The sequence below is a fragment of the Chiloscyllium plagiosum genome, chromosome 2, assembly GCF_004010195.1.
Source record: "Chiloscyllium plagiosum isolate BGI_BamShark_2017 chromosome 2, ASM401019v2, whole genome shotgun sequence".
Classification (NCBI taxonomy): Eukaryota; Metazoa; Chordata; class Chondrichthyes; order Orectolobiformes; family Hemiscylliidae; genus Chiloscyllium; species Chiloscyllium plagiosum.
In genome coordinates this window covers 73,764,315-73,782,391 of record NC_057711.1, presented here as the reverse complement: position 1 = coordinate 73,782,391, position 18,077 = coordinate 73,764,315, and the positions used below count along the sequence as shown (strand labels likewise).

At 40.3% G+C, this 18,077-nt stretch overlaps 1 protein-coding gene across 4 annotated transcripts in view; it reads left to right on the top strand.

Moving 5' to 3' along the window:
* Positions 1–15,886, top strand: part of LOC122560880 (retinal dehydrogenase 1-like) — a 72,629-nt gene extending 56,743 nt beyond the window's left edge. For all 4 annotated transcript variants that reach the window (XM_043712104.1, XM_043712085.1, XM_043712093.1 and 1 more), the window contains 4 exons: positions 7,943–8,107; positions 11,306–11,463; positions 11,854–11,928; positions 15,584–15,886. In XM_043712104.1, the coding sequence (XP_043568039.1) occupies positions 7,943–8,107; positions 11,306–11,463; positions 11,854–11,928; positions 15,584–15,656 (471 nt within the window). In that variant the 3' untranslated portion in view covers positions 15,657–15,886. The remainder of the gene's footprint in view (positions 1–7,942; positions 8,108–11,305; positions 11,464–11,853; positions 11,929–15,583) is intronic.
* Positions 15,887–18,077: the final 2,191 nt, after the last annotated feature.

Here is an 18,077-nt window from a genome sequence, read left to right as displayed (position 1 = left end):
TTTTTCCACGTATGGAGTTAGCTATTACGAGGGGGCATAGCTTTAAATTAAGAGGTGGTCGGTATAGGACAGATGTTAGGGGTAGATTCGTGAGTTCATGGAATGCCTGCCAGTAGCAGTGGTGGACTCTCCCTCTTTATGGGCATTTAAACCGGCATTGGATAGGCATATGGAGGATAGTGGGCTAGTGTAGGTTAGGTGGGCTTGGATCGGCGCAACATCGAGGGCCAAAGGGCCTGTACTGCGCTGTATTTTTCTATGTTCTATGTTCTATTAAGTAGAGATCAAAACTGCACATAGTATCACCAATTTCTTATATAACTGAGGCATAACATTCTTACTTTTGTATTCAATTTCTGTTACGATAAAGAATAGCCTTCCATTAGCCGTCTTGATTAAATGTTTTATTTGCACAGAAGCAGTCTCCTGGTTGTAAAGAGGTTCTGTTTGCACATTGATTTTTACACAAGTCAGAATATAATATAGGACAATGTTAAGGAGCAATTTATAAGTGCAGGAAATGTTTGTACTTTGGATCTTTAAAATTACACCACTGGATGAGATTGTGTTCATTATTTACAAGCATTCAAAAGTCAAGTGTTTGTAAATTGGGAGACTCTGTCCCAATGTTTTGTGACTCATGCACCAGGACACCTAAATCCCTCTGTACCTTGGAATTCTGCAGTCATTCCCCAATTAGAGTCATAGAGTCATAGAGATGTACAGCATGGAAACAGACCCTTCGGTCCAACCTGTCCATGCCGACCAGATATCCCAACCCAATCTAGTCCCACCTGCCAGCACCCGGCCCATATCCCTCCAAACCCTTCCTATTCATATACCAATCCAAATGCCTCTTAAATGTTGCAATAGTATCAGCCTCCACCGCTTCCTTTGCCAGCTCATTCCATACATGTACCACCCTCTGTGTGAACAAGTTGCCCCTTAGGTCTCTTTTATATCTTTCCCCTCTCACCCTAAACCTATGCCCTCTAATACTCTTTTCTCATACTTCCTGCCAAAATGAACAATTATGCACATTATCCTCCATCTGTTATACTTTTGTTTACACTCATCTGTATCCATTTGCAAATTTCTTATGTCTTCTGTGTAACATACCTTCCTACTTATCATGGTGCCTCCTTCAAATTTGGCTATCGTGCTTTTGCTCCCCTCCTCCTAGGGAGTGTTGCTGAACAAAGAGACCTTGGAGTGCAGGGTCACAGCTCATTGAAAGTAGAGTCACAGGTAGATAGGATAGTGAAGAAGGCGTATGGTATGCTTTCCTTTATTGGTCAGAGTATTGAGTACAGGAGTTGGGAGGTCATGTTGCAGCTGTACAGGACGTTGGTTAGACCACTTTTGGAATATTGCTTGCAATTCTGATCTCCTTCCTATTGGAAGGATGTTGTGAAACTTGATAGAGTTCAGAAAAGATTTACAAGGATGTTGCCAGGGTTGAAGGGTTTGACCTGAAGGGAGAGGTTGAATAGGCTATGGCTGTTTTCCCTGGAGCATTGGAGGCTGAGGGGTGACCTTATAAAGGTTTATAAAATCATGAGGGGCATGGATAGGGTAAATAAACAAGGTCTTTTCCCTAAGGTGGGGGAGTCCAGAACTAGAGGGCATAGGTTTAGGGTGAGAGGGGAAAGATATAAAACGTTTTCACGCAGATCATGTACACTTCAGTCAAGAACTCTCAGTCTTCTAAACTCCAATGGAAATAAGCCTGCCCTGCCTAACCAAACCTCACAAGACAATCTTCTCATTCCAGGTATCAATGAAGCAAAACCACTCTGAACTGCCTCCAATACACTTACCTACTTCCTTACTTAGAGACCAAAACTGCACATAGTATCACCAATGCCTTATATAACTGAGGCATAACATTCTTAGGTGGTGCGTGTGTGGAATGGGCTGCCAGAGGAAGTGTTGGAGGCTGGTACAGTTACAACATTTAAAAGGCATTTGGATGGGTATATGAATAGGATATGTTTGGAGGGATATGGGCCGGGTGCTGACAGGTGGGACTAGATTGGATTGGGATATCTTGTCTTAAAAATGTGTTGCTGGAAAAGCGCAGCAGGTCAGGCAGCATCAAAGGAACAGGAGAATCGATGTTTCGAGCATAAGCCCTTCTTCTTCCTGAAGAAGGGCTTATGCCCGAAATATTGATTCTCCTGTTCCTTTAATGCTGCCTGACCTGCTGCGCTTTTCCAGCAACACATTTTTAAGCTCTGACCTCCAGCATCTGCAGTCCTCACTTTCTCCTTGGGATATCTGGTTGGCATGGACGGGTTGGACCGAAGGGTATGTTTCCATGCTGTACATCTCTATGACTCTATGGCTCTACCTAATTCATTGATGTTAATTATAAAAATTTCAGGGTCTAGCACATATTTCTGTGGAACTCCACTTAAATCCTGCCAATCAGAAAATGGCTCATTTATACATTCTCTCTATTTTCTGCCAGCCAGCTAGTCATCTATTCATGTTATTATTTTATGCTCTATACCATAAGCTTGTATTTTCTGCAGTGGTCTTTGATGTGGCACTTATCAAATTCCTTCAATGGGGCAATTATGGATGAGCAATAAATGCTGGCCTTGTCAATGATGACCATAACCTATGCACAAGTTTTAAAAATTATGTTTTTGTAGGTATGTTTTCTTATCCCTGCACTATCCTGGTTGACCAATTACAAATGTTAATATGAAAAATTGCACTCTTAACTGTGGTTTGTATTGTTTTACCAGTGTCTACTTTCTTATATTCTCTATATCATTTCCAAAATAGATTTCTATTGGGTTTTTAATGTGATATTATCTACCTATACTGATAGAATTTCACAAAGGAATTCCAAACATTTACAATTTTGCAGAGGTTCTTCTTATTAGCCATAGCAATCAGCAGCTATTTTCCTGAATCCTTTCAAAAAGGACTGTGAGAAGCATTGAACATAGAGAAATGCTACTTTAGCAGTTTATAGATAAGGTTGCATTTTTGTGACCAATCATCTAATTAATGTAAGTTAGAACAGGAGTAATTTTAACCCCTATTTCTTTGCTAGTAAGAAATTCATCCTTGTACAAAAAGAACTTTTTTTTAACTTCCAATGCCATAATCACACTGAAAGATTTATAGTCATGTGTTTAGTGTGAACAGATATAACAAATTTTGCTGCAGCATAAGAAAATTACTGTATCGTGTTTATATCGGCAACTTGCCTTAGCTTGTCATCTTTTCATGATACTTTGATTCATAAGCTCAAAAGAAACTCAAAGTGCTACTTGTAGTTAATGTTCACTAAACAAATACTTTCATCAGGTCTGATTATTTAGGCTCTTGTACTCAGACTTTATGATGCACTTAAAACTTATAGGGAACTTGATCCTCACCACCTTCGCTTCAGTCAAACTCATTGTCATGTGTGGTGTTGCATTTGCAGATAAAAGTGAGGAATATTCCTCTGCAATTTAGGAGACAGAAGTCATGAAAAGTTGTTGCACTGTACTTCCAAGGGAAGTGAGAATGACAAAGCAGTCTTCAGTTAGTAACCTGTTGCTGGCAAGATGTCATCAAGCTCACCAAGTCCCACATCAAGAGTATCATACCTCCTCCCAAAATGCTGACATGTCTCACAATTACAGTGTTGGGTTCAATGGAGGGGAAGCCTCTGTTAGAAAACAAGGACAGCGAGTACTCGAGAAATATAGTAGGACAGGTATCATCTGCAGAGCGGAAAAACAGAGTCAATTCTTCAAGTCCAGTAACCCCTCATCAAACTCTATTGGCCTTAGTTTGTTACCTATTAGGTACAGATGAGGTGAAGTAAGAGTTTGGGGCACATTAGAATTAGATTTTATTGTTTTGTGTACTCAAGTACAGAATTACAGGAGTACACTGAAAAGAGTACAATATTGTCACTCCTGGCCCCATCTTAGGTACAAAAGGCACTGAGGTACGAAACCAAATGATACAAAATAGAAAAATAAAACAAAGTTACAAATTCAACATTGCAGTTCTTCTAAGTATAATCTATTAAAGAAATACAGTTAAAAGTTCAACATTGCAGTCCTTCTATAGCCATGGACCTACAGTTGCTCCATGCTGGTCTCACCAGGGTCCAACCCCCCTCCCCCCACCCCCTCCACAATACACCACTGGGCTGAGTGACTCACTGGCGAACACCATCTGGATTCAGCATCTGCTTCACTGTCAAGTGCCATCCGGACACACCATCCGCTTCACCGTCAACTGCCATCCAGTCTCACCATTCGCTTCACTGCCAAGTGCCATCCAGGCTCCCCAGCCACTCCTTCACCAACCCTCAATGATTCGCCAGCTCCAGCTGCTGCCACGTTCTGGACTCTGATGCCAGTGCCAAGAGCACCATTGCCTGTATGACTGAGCCCTCTTCAGAAGGCAAGTTAAATAAAAAAAAGCCACTTAAAACTTGAAAAAAAAAGAAAAGAAGAAAAAAGAAGAAAAAAGCAGTTGGAATGGATGAGATGCAGACTCAAGGACTGAATGCTATAAACTTCTTAGATTGAAGAAGAGATTTAAGGTTCTTAACATAGTAGTGTGCATGTCTTAGGGGAACTGAGTGGCCAGAATATAAGATATCAAATAAGAAATTGGACTTGTTAGCATCTTTTTTCAGTACCTTTACCGAGTTCCAGTATGTAATTATGATGCACACATGCGCTTGTAACATGAAACATGTCAGACAGCAGATTGATACAGTCATATGTGCACATGCTGTGAATCCCCATCTGAGGTATGCAGGGCAAACAAATCAGAATGTCAATCAATGTGCAATTATATTTCATTTAAAGGTGTCATCAACTCTTTATAGATTAGTATCTGGTTGATTTATTTTGGTAGTTGCTTTATTTCATTAGTTATCTCATGCTTCTTATAGTTTCATCAAATTAAAGCTGAAATAACTCCACCGAGGCCAGTATCCCATCAACAAGTCACCATTTTGTAAATTTTGTTAAAGACAGGTTCTGCAATCGCTACACCGGTATCAAACTCCATTAGAACCAGATGACCATTTTACCAGATATTTATTTTGATTGGTTCTGATTTGGATATTGCTCAGCAATTTAACAGCTCCAAGCCAGATGTAGGTAGCTTTCCAGGGAATGCAGTCTCCTGGATACTGGCCTATGAGGTCTCTTACTCAATTCAGGCCTAGTGGGACTCTTTTGCTGTCTTGAGTCCAAATACCAACAGCAACTACAATGGCCTGCCTGCCTGGATCCTGAAGAAAATGTGAACTGTTTGGCCAAGGCTCGTTTACGGGTTTTTCTATGGTCTGACCTGAAATCCCCCTCTGTTCAGGATATGTCCTAAAGTCCCCCTCTGTTCAGGCTATGAAATTGCCTTCACTCAAGTAGTGTTCCCCAAGTTCAGTTGCACAGGCACAGTGTCCACTTCCGTCAGTATGCCCTGTAATTCATATGCTCTACTTGCCACATTTTCCGTTGATAAAGCCAGTTATTATCGTGTTTGAAGTCCAATTGGGTTTCAGTCAGTAGAAGCTTTGGCATGCTTACATCATCAATTCCGCATACCAAATAATCTCTTAGCATCTCATTAAGGGTTAAATCAATGTCACGTGCCTCTGCCAGTCGTCTTAATCTAGTCAAAAATTATAACACAGAATCTCCTCATTCTCGAACTGTCAAGTAAAACCGATAGCATCTCAGTATTAATGGAGGCTTGGGGCTGTAGTATTCCATAACTAAATCCATCAACTCTTGAAAGATTTTAGTATCTGGTGCCTCAGGAAATGTTAGGCTCCTAATAACCAAAAAAGCTGTGGGTCCACAAGCTGTCAGGGAATTGCTCTTTATTTTTCATCTGTCCCAGTACCATTTGCCCAGAAAAACTAACGCATTCTTTCCACACACTGGGCCCAGTCTTTGATGGCAGAATCGAGTGGGTCCAGTTTCCCAAATAATGACATGATGCCAGAAATGCTTACCCCAATTCAAAGATGACTGTTGTGAGCCAATTTCTTCAGGAGCATGCTTTAGTTTCATTGCCACTCCACAGAGACTGGCATCCTATCACCAAGCCACCCTTTATTTATATGTGTGGTGTCTTTTTGATACTACTGCGGCTTCCTTAGTGCCAGCTCTCAGAGTGAACAGAACCTCTTCCACTCCTGTTGATATCTGTCAGCCAGGGCACCCTGACTGAACCAGATTAACAGCCCCAATCAGGGACTCCTATGAGGTCCATGTGGCTGACATTGTTACAATTACTACAAAACCAACTAGCCAACGGTCCTGCCTTACCTTCCTGACATTCAGTGCTTGCTGAATGGCACTGGCTGAAAAGAAGTTTCCTGCTCATTCAGCTGCTTGCAGCAATTTGACAGCTAATTCTTTCATCAAGCCTTAGCTTCTAGAAAGTTCCTGTCCTTTTTGATTACAATGTCACATCACAACACAGCTCAATGTGTTCTTAAAATATGTATACATGTTACCCTGGATTTGTTTCCGAGAAAATGGTAGCCATTTCTTTTTTGTTCATTCATGGGATGTGGGTGCCACTGGCTAGGGCAGTATTCATCCCCACTTTTTAATTTCCCCAAAAGATGAACTTGAGCTCCCTCCTTGGATAGCTGCAATCCTTAAGTTATAGGGACACCAACAGTCTTGTTAGAAAGGGATTTTCAGGGTTTTTACCCTGAGATACTAGATGAACCACAGTAGAATTCCTTGTCATAATGGTCTGTATCTTATAGGGGAACTTGCAGGTGGTTGTTTTCCGATGTATTTTGCTACCCTTGTCCTAAGTGATAGAAAACACTAGCTTGGAACTTGCTGTTGATGCAGTCTTGGTTAGATACTGCAGTACACTTTGTAGCCACTGTGTGTCAGTGGCAAAGGGAGTGAGCATTGAAGGGGGTCAATGGGGTGCAAACCAAGCAGGATGATTTGGCTTTGTTGGTGTCAAGCTTCTTGGGTGTTGTTGGAGTTGTGCTCATCCAGGCAAATGGGGAGCATTTTATCACACACCTGACTTGTGCCTTGAAGATGGTGGACTGGCTATGGAGAATCACAAGGTGAGTCACTTACCAAAGGATTCTCAGCCTCGGTCCTGCCCTTACATGGGTGAACTAATTTAGTTTCTAGTTTCAGGTGATGTTGATAGTGGGGCATTCAGTGATGGTAGTGTGTTTGAATGCCAAGTAATATGGTTAGATTCTTACAGATTGGAGGGGGTCAGTGTCTGACATTTACGTGGCATGCATATTACTTGCCACTTAGCAGCCCAAGTCTGAATGTTATCTAGGTCTTGCTGGATACAGGCAGAAACTGCTTCAGTACGCTCACAAGCAGCAGTCTAATAATAACTTGATTTGTTTCTGTGATGTTGCTTCGATAAATGTTGGCCAGAACAATCGGATGATGCCCATTTTCTTTTTTGAAATAGAACCTGTTATATTGAGCTGAGATTTAATCTCATCCAGAAGACAACATCTCTTTTAACTGGTATAGACTTGATGGGCCAAATGGACTTTTTCTGTCTTATAGATGTCTATGACTTTATCAGTTGCATAACATACCTCAGTATAGTACTGGAATGTTCACCTTAATATTTGTACTCACATGCAGTAAAAGTACTTGGACCTAAATCTTCTGGCTCAGAGCTGAGATTGCTACCTACTCAGCCATTACTTATATACTTTGTATTTGTCAAATATTTGAATTGTGGGACTTTTGCAGAATGGGTGTTCAAATAAGGCACAATGCATTCTTTTCATTTTAATTTAACTTTCATGTAATTGCTATTTTTGTATAAAATGGTCCAGTACAAAAATTCACCTGATATTAGAAAAATGCTCATTTATGCAATCATCATAATATCACTTTCAAATGTAGCCATTTATTTATAACATTCATGTGATAACATTTGACAGATTGACAAAGAGCAGTATGATAAAATTCTCAGTTTAATTGAGAGTGGGAAGAAAGAAGGAGCCAAGCTGGAATGTGGAGGTTTGCCATGGGGAGATAAAGGCTTCTTCATACAGCCAACAGTCTTCTCAGAGGTTACAGATGACATGCGGATAGCCAAAGAGGAGGTAATGTTGCTTTGTACATGCCAGCTTCTCATACAACTACATAATTCAGACTTGGAGTCTTAAATAATTCATCGGAAAAGGCAAAGTCATTATTATTTTGTTTCTCAGAAGAAGTATTCACTTTCAGCACCCATTGTAATACCTATTGTGAAATGTCAATAGGAATGCTGGCCTTGACTGAGGTTTGATTCCAGTGTGCCCTCAATAGGCATGCTTCCCTAGCTATCAAACAAGTTGATAAAAAACAGAATTTCCAAATGGTGGAGTGCTCCGTGTTGTGGGAGGAGAGGCTGGCACTGTTCTGTCTCGTAAGAGAAGCAAACCTCCTGGTACGATCCCAGGAGACCACTTAAAACAGCTATAATCTCTGTAACCCAGATCATTCAAACTAATAAGAAAAAGCAAACTTAAAAACTGGGAATATTATGAGAAAAATTGAATTTCACTTTTTTTTGCTAAAACTACGATATCTTTACATTAGGTTACATTTTTAAACTTCAGTACAACTTCATTATTTAAGATGATATATAAAAACTGGCTGATTAATGGTTTATATTACCAGCCTGTATGCACTCAGTATTATTGTTAATGTTTAGAAGTCCGACTACAGTTACTCAACTTATTTTTCTGGAGATCTGTAGTTGACTTGATTTATTTGCTTGTCGTAACAAGCGATTTTTTTAAAACGCCATTGATAATTTTCCCTTGTTTTTCAATTATTGCTGCATGGTTCTTGAAGGCAAGAACTCAAGCTTGTATCACTCTATTGAGTTCCATATTTGTTCAAGTCACAATTCAACAAAGTATAAGTTTGGACAGTATATGTTAGCAGACTGATCATTAGATCTTAGCGAAGAAACTCTCCATAATGGGAGCCACTGTGTCATGGCAAAAATAATAGTACCGCTGAGAAATCATAAATCCCACCCCAAGCATAGCTGTTCCCATCTTTCTTTACAGGCACAGGAATGGGGTTGGGGAGTATTCTACGTTTATGTATTTTATATATAACTATGTAATTCCTGATGAAGGGCTTTTGTCCGAAACGTCGATTTTACTGCTCCTCGGATGCTGCCTGAACTGCTGTGCTCTTCCAGCATCACTAATCCAGAAACACATCAGCAGCTCCAGTAAAGTGGAATTCTGATAGCCTTGGAGTTTGAAGCCTAAAGTGTGCTGTTCAGACCTGATAAGAACAGACCTGAATTTTATGGATTCAGTTGAGCAGCCATTTTCGAGAGACAAGTTACCCCTGTGTATCCTAGGATACCAGAGGCAGAGGTAAGAGGCACTGTGGCTCAGTGGTTAGCACTGCTACCTCACAGCACCAGGGACTCAGGTTTGATTCCAGCCTCGGGTGACTGTCTGTGTGGAGTTTGCGCATTCTCACCATGTCTGCGTGGGTTTCCTCTGGTGTTCCGGTTTCCTTCCACAGTCCACAGATGTGCAGGTCAGGTGAATTGCCCATTGTGTTTGGTGCATTATTCAGAGGGAAATGGGTCTGAGTGGATTACTCTTTGGAGGGCCGGTGTGGACTTTTTGGGCCAAAGAGCCTGTTTCCATACTGTAGGGGAATCTAATCTAATCTTTGATAGAGGTCAGATGCCCTGTGGAATTGTTAAGAGCAGGCGTGAATGTGCATATAAATGCCTAAACCCATTACTGTTAAGCTCATTAGAACTGTCAATAATCCTGTCAAAATTGAGTAGCAAAGCTGCAAACTCAAATGGCGTTTTGTGAATGAGAGTGGTTTTTCTTTCCAATATAGTTGTCTACAGTAGGCACAGAAATTTAATTCATCTAATCTCTGCGTGGGAGTTGAGGTCTTTCCATGATGAATGTTAGTTGAGTTGCCATGTTAGATGTTGAGACAAAAGGTAGTTGGTAGGGAATGGGTTGGCATGAGTTGGCATTAATTTGTCATGATTTGGAGGTGCCGGTGTTGGACTGGGGTGTACAAAGTTAAAAATCACGTAACACCAGATTATAGTCCAACAGGTTTATTAGGAAACACTAGCTTTCAGAGCACTGCTCCTTCATCAGGTGGTTGTGGAGTATAAGTATTCTCCGAAAGCTAGTGCTTCCAAATGAACCCGTTAGACTATAACCTGGTGTGATTTTTAACTTAATTTGTCATAATAGCTATGAAGGGCATGGGAATGGGTGAAATGACAAATGTTGGCATGCCGGGTATGAGGTCCCATGTGGGATTTGGGGGGCATAACATGGAGGAACACGGGTTTGGTAGAAGCATAAGGTAGGATGAGTTGACATGGAGAAGGCATGGGCAGTATGGAGAATGAGAGGAGTGTTTTTTGTTAATTAAACTTCAATATTCTGCTGGTGCACTAAAATAGTCTTGTGCAGCCTCACTGTGCACCAGGCAACTCCCAATCTCTTCCCGGGGTCCCCAGAAGACATCCGAGGGTTCCCCACAAATTGGAATGAAAACTCATCATGCTGGTCCACTTTTTTCCGGGTCAGCTTGTGGATGAAGACATGCCACCACTCCCAGTTCTGAACTCGCAAACCAGAAGCAAAATTCTCAGCCTTTGAAGTGGCTTCAGCTGTTATTTGCTATAATCATTGTAACAAATGGATATTGTTTAGTGTCACTATGTAGTAGAAACATTGTTTGCCACAGAAATGAGATTTGCCCCAATGTGAAAATTAGATGCAGTGAAATTATGTGCAATTTATTTTTGATTGCGTTTATTGTGTCACTGTATATAATGACCAAAACAGTTCAATATTCTTCATGCAAGTGTTTAAATGGCATTATTTGGATTTTAAAAAAGCTAAACTGGCATAATTCATATAACAATGCTTTTAAATATTATTGATTTTAAATATGAAATATTTATGCTACAAGTGAATACAATACAAATATTAATAATGTAGATGTGTGTTAATTCTTAAAGAAAATGAAGAACTGGCGGTACTGGAAATCTGATATAAAGAAAAACAGAAATTGCTGGAGAAATTCAGCAAGTCTAGCGGCACCTGTGAAAAGAAAACAGAGTTAACATTTTGAGTCCAGTTCTGATGAGTGGCCAGTGGACTCAAAATATTAAGTCTGGTTTCTCGCCATAAATACAGCCAGACCTGCTGAGTTTCTCCAGCAATTTCTGGGTTATTTTGTGAATTAATTCTTGTCTTCTTAACAATGTTTTTCCTCTTTCTATATAAAAAATATAGATCTTTGGGCCAGTACAGCAAATTATCAAATTTAAAACAGTAGATGAAGTTATCAAAAGAGCCAACAACACCCACTATGGTTTGGTTGCTGCTGTTTTCACCAAAGATATTAATAAAGCATTTACTGTTGCTTCAGCTCTTCAAGCTGGGACTGTGTGGTAAGCATTTTTTGAATTTATTTTTTACAGTACAGTACAACCTGGATTATCCGAACATCAATTATCTGCATTTTGGATTATCTGAACAAGATCTCAAGGTCCCGTAAAAATGGCATTAGGCAACTAAGCATTCAGGTATTAGTTAAACGGCATTCTGGTCGGAATTGGCAGATTGTATTGTCAGATAACCAAAGAATGTTTGATAACCGGCACTCAAATTATTGCTTGTTTACAATCAGATTGATTATCCGAACGATCAGTTATCAGAACAAAATACTCCCCACCCATCTCGTTTGGACAATCGACGTTCTACTGTACATGGTAATATTTCAATGAACTGGAAGTCCAATTACATTGATTGCATTGCTAAACATATTAATATTTCAATAGGGTCAATTGCTACAATGCCATGCACGTTCAGAGTCCTTTTGGGGGATTTAAGATGTCTGGAAATGGTAGAGAAATGTAAGTATCATTGAAAAAAATTTACTAGTTAAGAGTGAAGCACGTGTTTAGTTCAATGTCATTGCATGTTATAAAATGTATGAAATTTATATAACAGAAATTAATTAAATGCACATTTGTGGAGGGAGGGATGTAAATATATTTTCTGCTTTGAAGAATCATGGGTTCTACAGAAAGATGGGAAAATTTGAAAACACTGAGAGAAGAAAATCAAGGATTAAAGTTCAGATGAGAATTATGTTAATTTTAACATGAAATTTATTTGTTTAAAAGGCTTATGTCAATCCTGCAGGCAGGCCATTATCAGTGTCTTAATGCACCTAGCTATGGTGAATCAACATTAATCTACACAACATCACAAGTATGTGAACATGTTTCTCCTTAAAGGGATCAATGTACATATTTTAACTTGGAATGATTATACATAATGCTGTATATACAGAGATGCAGCCTGTCAGACTTCAGTGGCCGTAAGACAAGCGCAGAAAATATCTGCACATGCACTGCTGATAAGGGGCATCAGTGTCAAATACAGCACTGCAGGAAGAAAGGTCCTTCAGACTTTGTAGGGAAAGTAATGCATCAATCAGACAAACTGAGATTTCTCTCCTTGCCCGTGATGCAAGCCAACCCATGTCCCTTGCTCCACCTCTCCCTTTGACCTTTGTCAGCCTTTCTTTTGCTCATGTGGACTCTGTAAGCTACAATTTTTAAATTACCACAATCCTTAAATGACCACTCATACCTATATACATGGCAGCGACATATCACAGCGGCAGTGATGGAGAGCTCTACTTTCACCTCAGAGGTGGGAAACTTGAACTGGTTCTTATTTTGTTTGTGAAACACAGATCTGGAGGGAAACTGATTTAAGTTCAGATTTTCTGCAGGATTGAGCCCTTATTGACATAGAGAAGAGTTTCCTTTATATATTTTTAATCAACTTTCAGATGCGTTATCACACACCTCTTGAGCAGATGGGACCTTAACACAAGCCTCCTGGCCCAAAGCTAGAGACACGTCTCCGATAAGATACAATCTCACCACCATGCCTTGTTATTTAGTGGCATTACTATCATTTAATCCCCCACTATCAATATGTTTGGATTTATCATTGACCAGAAACTCAATTGGACTCTTCACGTAAACACAGTGGCAAAAAGTGGAGGTCAGAAACTTGGATTACTATGGAAAGTAATTCACCTCCTGACTCCCCAAAGCCTCTGCACCATCTACAAGGCACAAGTAAGGAGTATGATGAAATATTCCCCACTTACCTGGATGGATGCATCTCCGACACCATCAGAACAATGCAGCCTGCTTGATTGGCACCACATCCACAAACATCCACTCCCTCCGCCACTGATGCTCAGTAACAGGAGTGTGTGCTATCTACTGCAGAAATTCCCCAAAGATCCTTAGCACCTTTCAAACCCACAACCACTTCCATATGGAAGGACAAGGACAGGAGATATATGGGAACATCACCAACTTCAAGTTGCCCTCACCATTTGACATGGAAATATATTGCCATTACTTCATTGTCACTGGGTCAAAATCCTACAATTCCCTTCCTAAAGGCATTGTGGATCAACCCACAGCAGGTGGACTGCTGCAGTTCAAGAAGGCAGCTCACCACCACCTTCTCAAGGGCAACTAGGAACAGACAATAAATACTGGCCTCACCAGCATTGCTACATCCTACAAATTAATAAAGAAACTCTGCCACAATAGCCTTAAACAATACTAAAATATCTGAATGACAGACTATATGTGCAATTGCAGTAGTTGGATTCAAACCCATTACTCCAAAGAGACTGGAACCTGATTCCAGCACATTAGACCATGCAGCCACATTACCTAATGGGGCTTTGTGTCTGTTCAGAGCCATTTAAGGCTGGAATGTACATGGGGTAGCTGAAGTGTATGAGTCATTCAGATCCTTCAAGTCAGTCAAAACGAAGCTGTTTGTTATCTTGTGGAAGAGATCTGTGGTCTGTGCCAAAGCTTTCCATTTCAACAGAGGAAAACAACAGAGTGGGCAGCACGGCGGCACAGTGGTTAACACTGCTGCCTTACAGCGCCTGAGACCCAGGTTCAATTCCCACCTCAGGCGACTGACTGTGTGGAGTTTGCACATTCTCCCCGTGTCTGTGTGGGTTTCCTCCGGGTGCTCCGGTTTCCTTCCACTGTCCAATGATGTGCAGGTCAGGTGAATTGGCCATGCTAAATTGCCCGTAGTGTTAGGTAAGGGGTAAATGTAGGGGTATGGGTGGGTTGCACTTCGGCGGGTCGGTGTGGACTTGTTGGGCCAAAGGGCCTGTTTCCACACTGTAATGTAATCTAATGTTAAAAAAAAATCTCAAAGGGGAGCCAGAGACCTGGTATCCAAGGTAAGGCCAACCCTCACCTCATTGATGTCAATCTGGGAGGGATTATAGAAGGTAATAATGTTACTTCTTTGTTCAGTATTACCTCCCTTGTCTTCAATTCCTTTCACCTACTGCTGATGCACTTCCCTCAGCAAACTGCTCATTCCAGGATCTCACCATTCCCCGGATCTGTACCTCTCTGGAGGGTCGTGTAATGGAGATTTGAGGAAGGGTATCCCTTTACAAGTCCTCTTTCCCTCAGTGGCTCTCTTCTAGGGCTTAGATCCTGCCCCAAGACCACCATACCTGACTTCCAGTCTAAAGCTGCCTTCCTTGCCCAAGCTGCAATGCTGTCACAGTTGACCTGATTTGGTGGGGAAGCAGGATTCCTATCTACTCACACCCTGAATTTTGCCAGTGTGTTGAAATCATAATTCTATTCAGCGCTGGTATTTTAAAATTACCTCCATTCCCATCTTTTGGTGGGGGGTGTCAAACTTTCAGCTTGTAGGCTGCCAGGACATGTAAGCCAACAACAACAAAAATTATTAAAGGGATTTCTAACAAGGCAATTGTCCCCAAATAATCTCCGTCCTAATTCAAGGTTTTGAAAGTGTCAACATGGTTGTTTTGGCTTTAGATCACACTATGCAGGTGGAACCTGAAACTAACTTGCACAAAAAGTTACTTTAGTTTTATCTTAAGTCTTCTGTTGTGAACAAAAATCCACCAATCCACCACAATAAATGCTCACTCCCTCCATCACCAATATGCTGTGGTAGCAATGTATACTGTCTACAAATTGCCCTGCAACAACTCACCAAGGATCCTTTGACTTGGCATTGACTATTTTGAAGGACGAGAAGGTGGGAACAACACCACTTGCAAGTTCCCCTCCTCACTTGGAACTGTGTTGCCAATACTTCACAGCCACAGGGTTAATATCAGGAACTCCCTTCCAAATATCATTATAGTACCTACACTGTATAGACTACAGCAAAGTTGGCTCATCAGTACTTTCTAAAAGGCATTTAAGTATGGGCAATTAATGCTAACTTAAACAGCAGTGCCTCCATCCAGTTAAGGAATAATAAAACTCCCTGTCTCCCCTTGAGGGAAAGAAGCATTTTCATATATTGATAAAAAGCAGGTATTCCTATAATTAAAGCTGCAAATGCCTTTATATTTCTCTTGCTTTTGGAAAACTCCTTCCTCAGTTATTTCCAAGTACAATGAACACAATTATCTGAGCAAAATTGCTGAATATTATTCTTTTTGTCTAGGGGAGAATATGGTCTCCAGGAGTACACCGAGATTAAGACCATCACCATCAAAATTCCACAGAAGAATTGCTAAAATATTCTAAATTAAAATGTTTTATGCCTGAAGAAATCAAAAAGTCTAAAAGCCTCACCTTGTTGGGATGTACCCAAAGTCAAACGTAATGTGTCTGTTTCACCTGTGTAGTTTATCAGTTATGAAGGCCTATATTTTGCCCCAGAAAGTATAAATAATGTATCAAAACAGTATGTACCTGTTTGTGTTACACAGCAGTTCAGAAATGAAAATAAAACGTTTGACAAATATTTAGTTTGGATTTTCTTTTGTTGATAACTTTTGAGGTTTTAGTCATTTAAAAAAGACAGTCAGCTCAGCTGACTCCATCAATCAAAATGATGTAAGTTCCATTTTTTTTCATGCACTTATTTTCTTCTTTTGGCAACTGTCAAGTTGCTCTGAAATTGAGTTATCAAATGATATCCTACAGATTGTACAAAAAAAAATGTTCCCACTATTTTTTCAATCATTTCTGATAGTTAGAAAATTGTATAAATGGTGCCAGAGTGGATTTAGTAAGAGGTAAATGCATTAGTTTGAGATAACTGAACAAACACGAAGCAAAAGTCAAAAAGAAATTTTTCAGCTAGAACAATGAGATCTCCACTACAATTCAACCATACTATAAATGAGAGAGTTCACTAGTTTTTTAAACTCCACTTAAGAAGACTTGCATTGTATAGCACCTTATCACGACTCTCAGAAATGTCTCAAAGCCCAAGGCATGCAATGACATTTTTTGAAGTGCAGTTGTGTACATCACTAAAATCTAACATAAGTTATCCTCTAGAACATCAGTTGTTGTGATAAACACAGCTATCAGTTGTAAACAATGAGATGGGTCGACATTAGCTTGATAGCCTGACGCAAAATCGACATAAGTACAATAGTCGTTACTTCACATTTTTTTTCTTCTCACCTTCCTATTTTGAAATCAAAACTGAGTATATTGAGTTCAAAATATCTCTGGTTGTGAATTGATAACTTCTATATAATTTAATGGAGATTTATTTTCTTGCATCTTTCTAGTATAATCACAAGTATATTCTTTTATAATATATTTTCAAATTTAGTACCAAAGGAAAACGATAAGATCTCACCAAAGTGGAACAGAAGCACCAGAATTTCTTTGAGATGTGTCCTGCTCTGTCACTACAAATGCAGCCAACGTTAGGGTTTTTGCCTAAACATTGGACAAGCCCAAAACAATATCTACGTTTTGACACATAATTTCACTGCAAGACCCTATAACTGAGTTTGGAGTGAGATTGCTTCTTATAGAAGTTGTGATGTACACAACTTCACTTCAAAAAATGTCATTGCTTTCAGATTTCTCATCATAGGCCACAGCAAACAGGCCCCGAACAGATTCTACTTCACATCTTTATATTTTCCTTTATTTTGGATTGTGGACCAAATTTGTCAAAGGACTGCTTTCTACCAAGGAATGTAGAAAGACTTACTGCTATTTTGGGCATCTTTAAAGTGTAATGTCAGAGCTCAGGGGGCAAGAAGGAAAGTTGAAGGCAGAACTTTATGTGGTGGGTTTTTACATAAGGAAAGAGATTGGTGGAAATGAGCTGTCCATATACAGCAAGAGAGAGGTATAAGGAGACTCTGGGTGGAAAATGTGGAAGCATTACCTAGTGATAAGGCTGAACCCAGTGCCAAAGTATCCACTATGAGTTGTGTTCCCTGCCATGACTTTTGTTCAGTTTCTGATCAATGGTTACCCCCAGGATGTTGATACTCAACATTTAATAAAGATAATGCCCTTCAATCGCAGAGGCCAAAGTTCAGTTCTCGCTTGGTATTGATGCTCATTTCATGCACAAATGTTACTTACCACTCATCAGCTGTCATGAAACAATTCGACAATGGGCACTGACAGATCTGAATCACGAATCTTTAGTACTATTCCTGGAATGCTGCCTTTGCAATATCAAGTGCCTCTTAGACCATAAGACCATAAGACCATAAGACATAGGAGCGGAAGTAAGGCCATTCAGCCCATCGAGTCCACTCTGCCATTCAATCATGGCTGATGCTCATTTCAACTCCACTTACCCGCATTCTCCCCGCAGCCCTTAATTCCTTGTGACATCAAGAATTTATCAATTTCTGCCTTGAAGACATTTAGCATCCCAGCCTCCACTGCACTCTGTGGCAATGAATTCCACAGGCCCACCACTCTCTGGCTGAAGAAATGTCTCCGCATTTCTGTTCTGAATTTACCCCCTCTAATTCTAAGGCTGTGTCCACGGGTACTAGTCTCCTCGCCTAACGGAAACAATTTCCTAGCATCCACCCTCTCAAAGCCATGTAGTTTTCTTGTAAGTTTCTATTAGATCTCCCCTTAATCTTCTAAACTCCAATGAATACAATCACAGGATCCTCAGCCGTTCCTCATATGTTCGACCTACCATTCCAGGGATCATC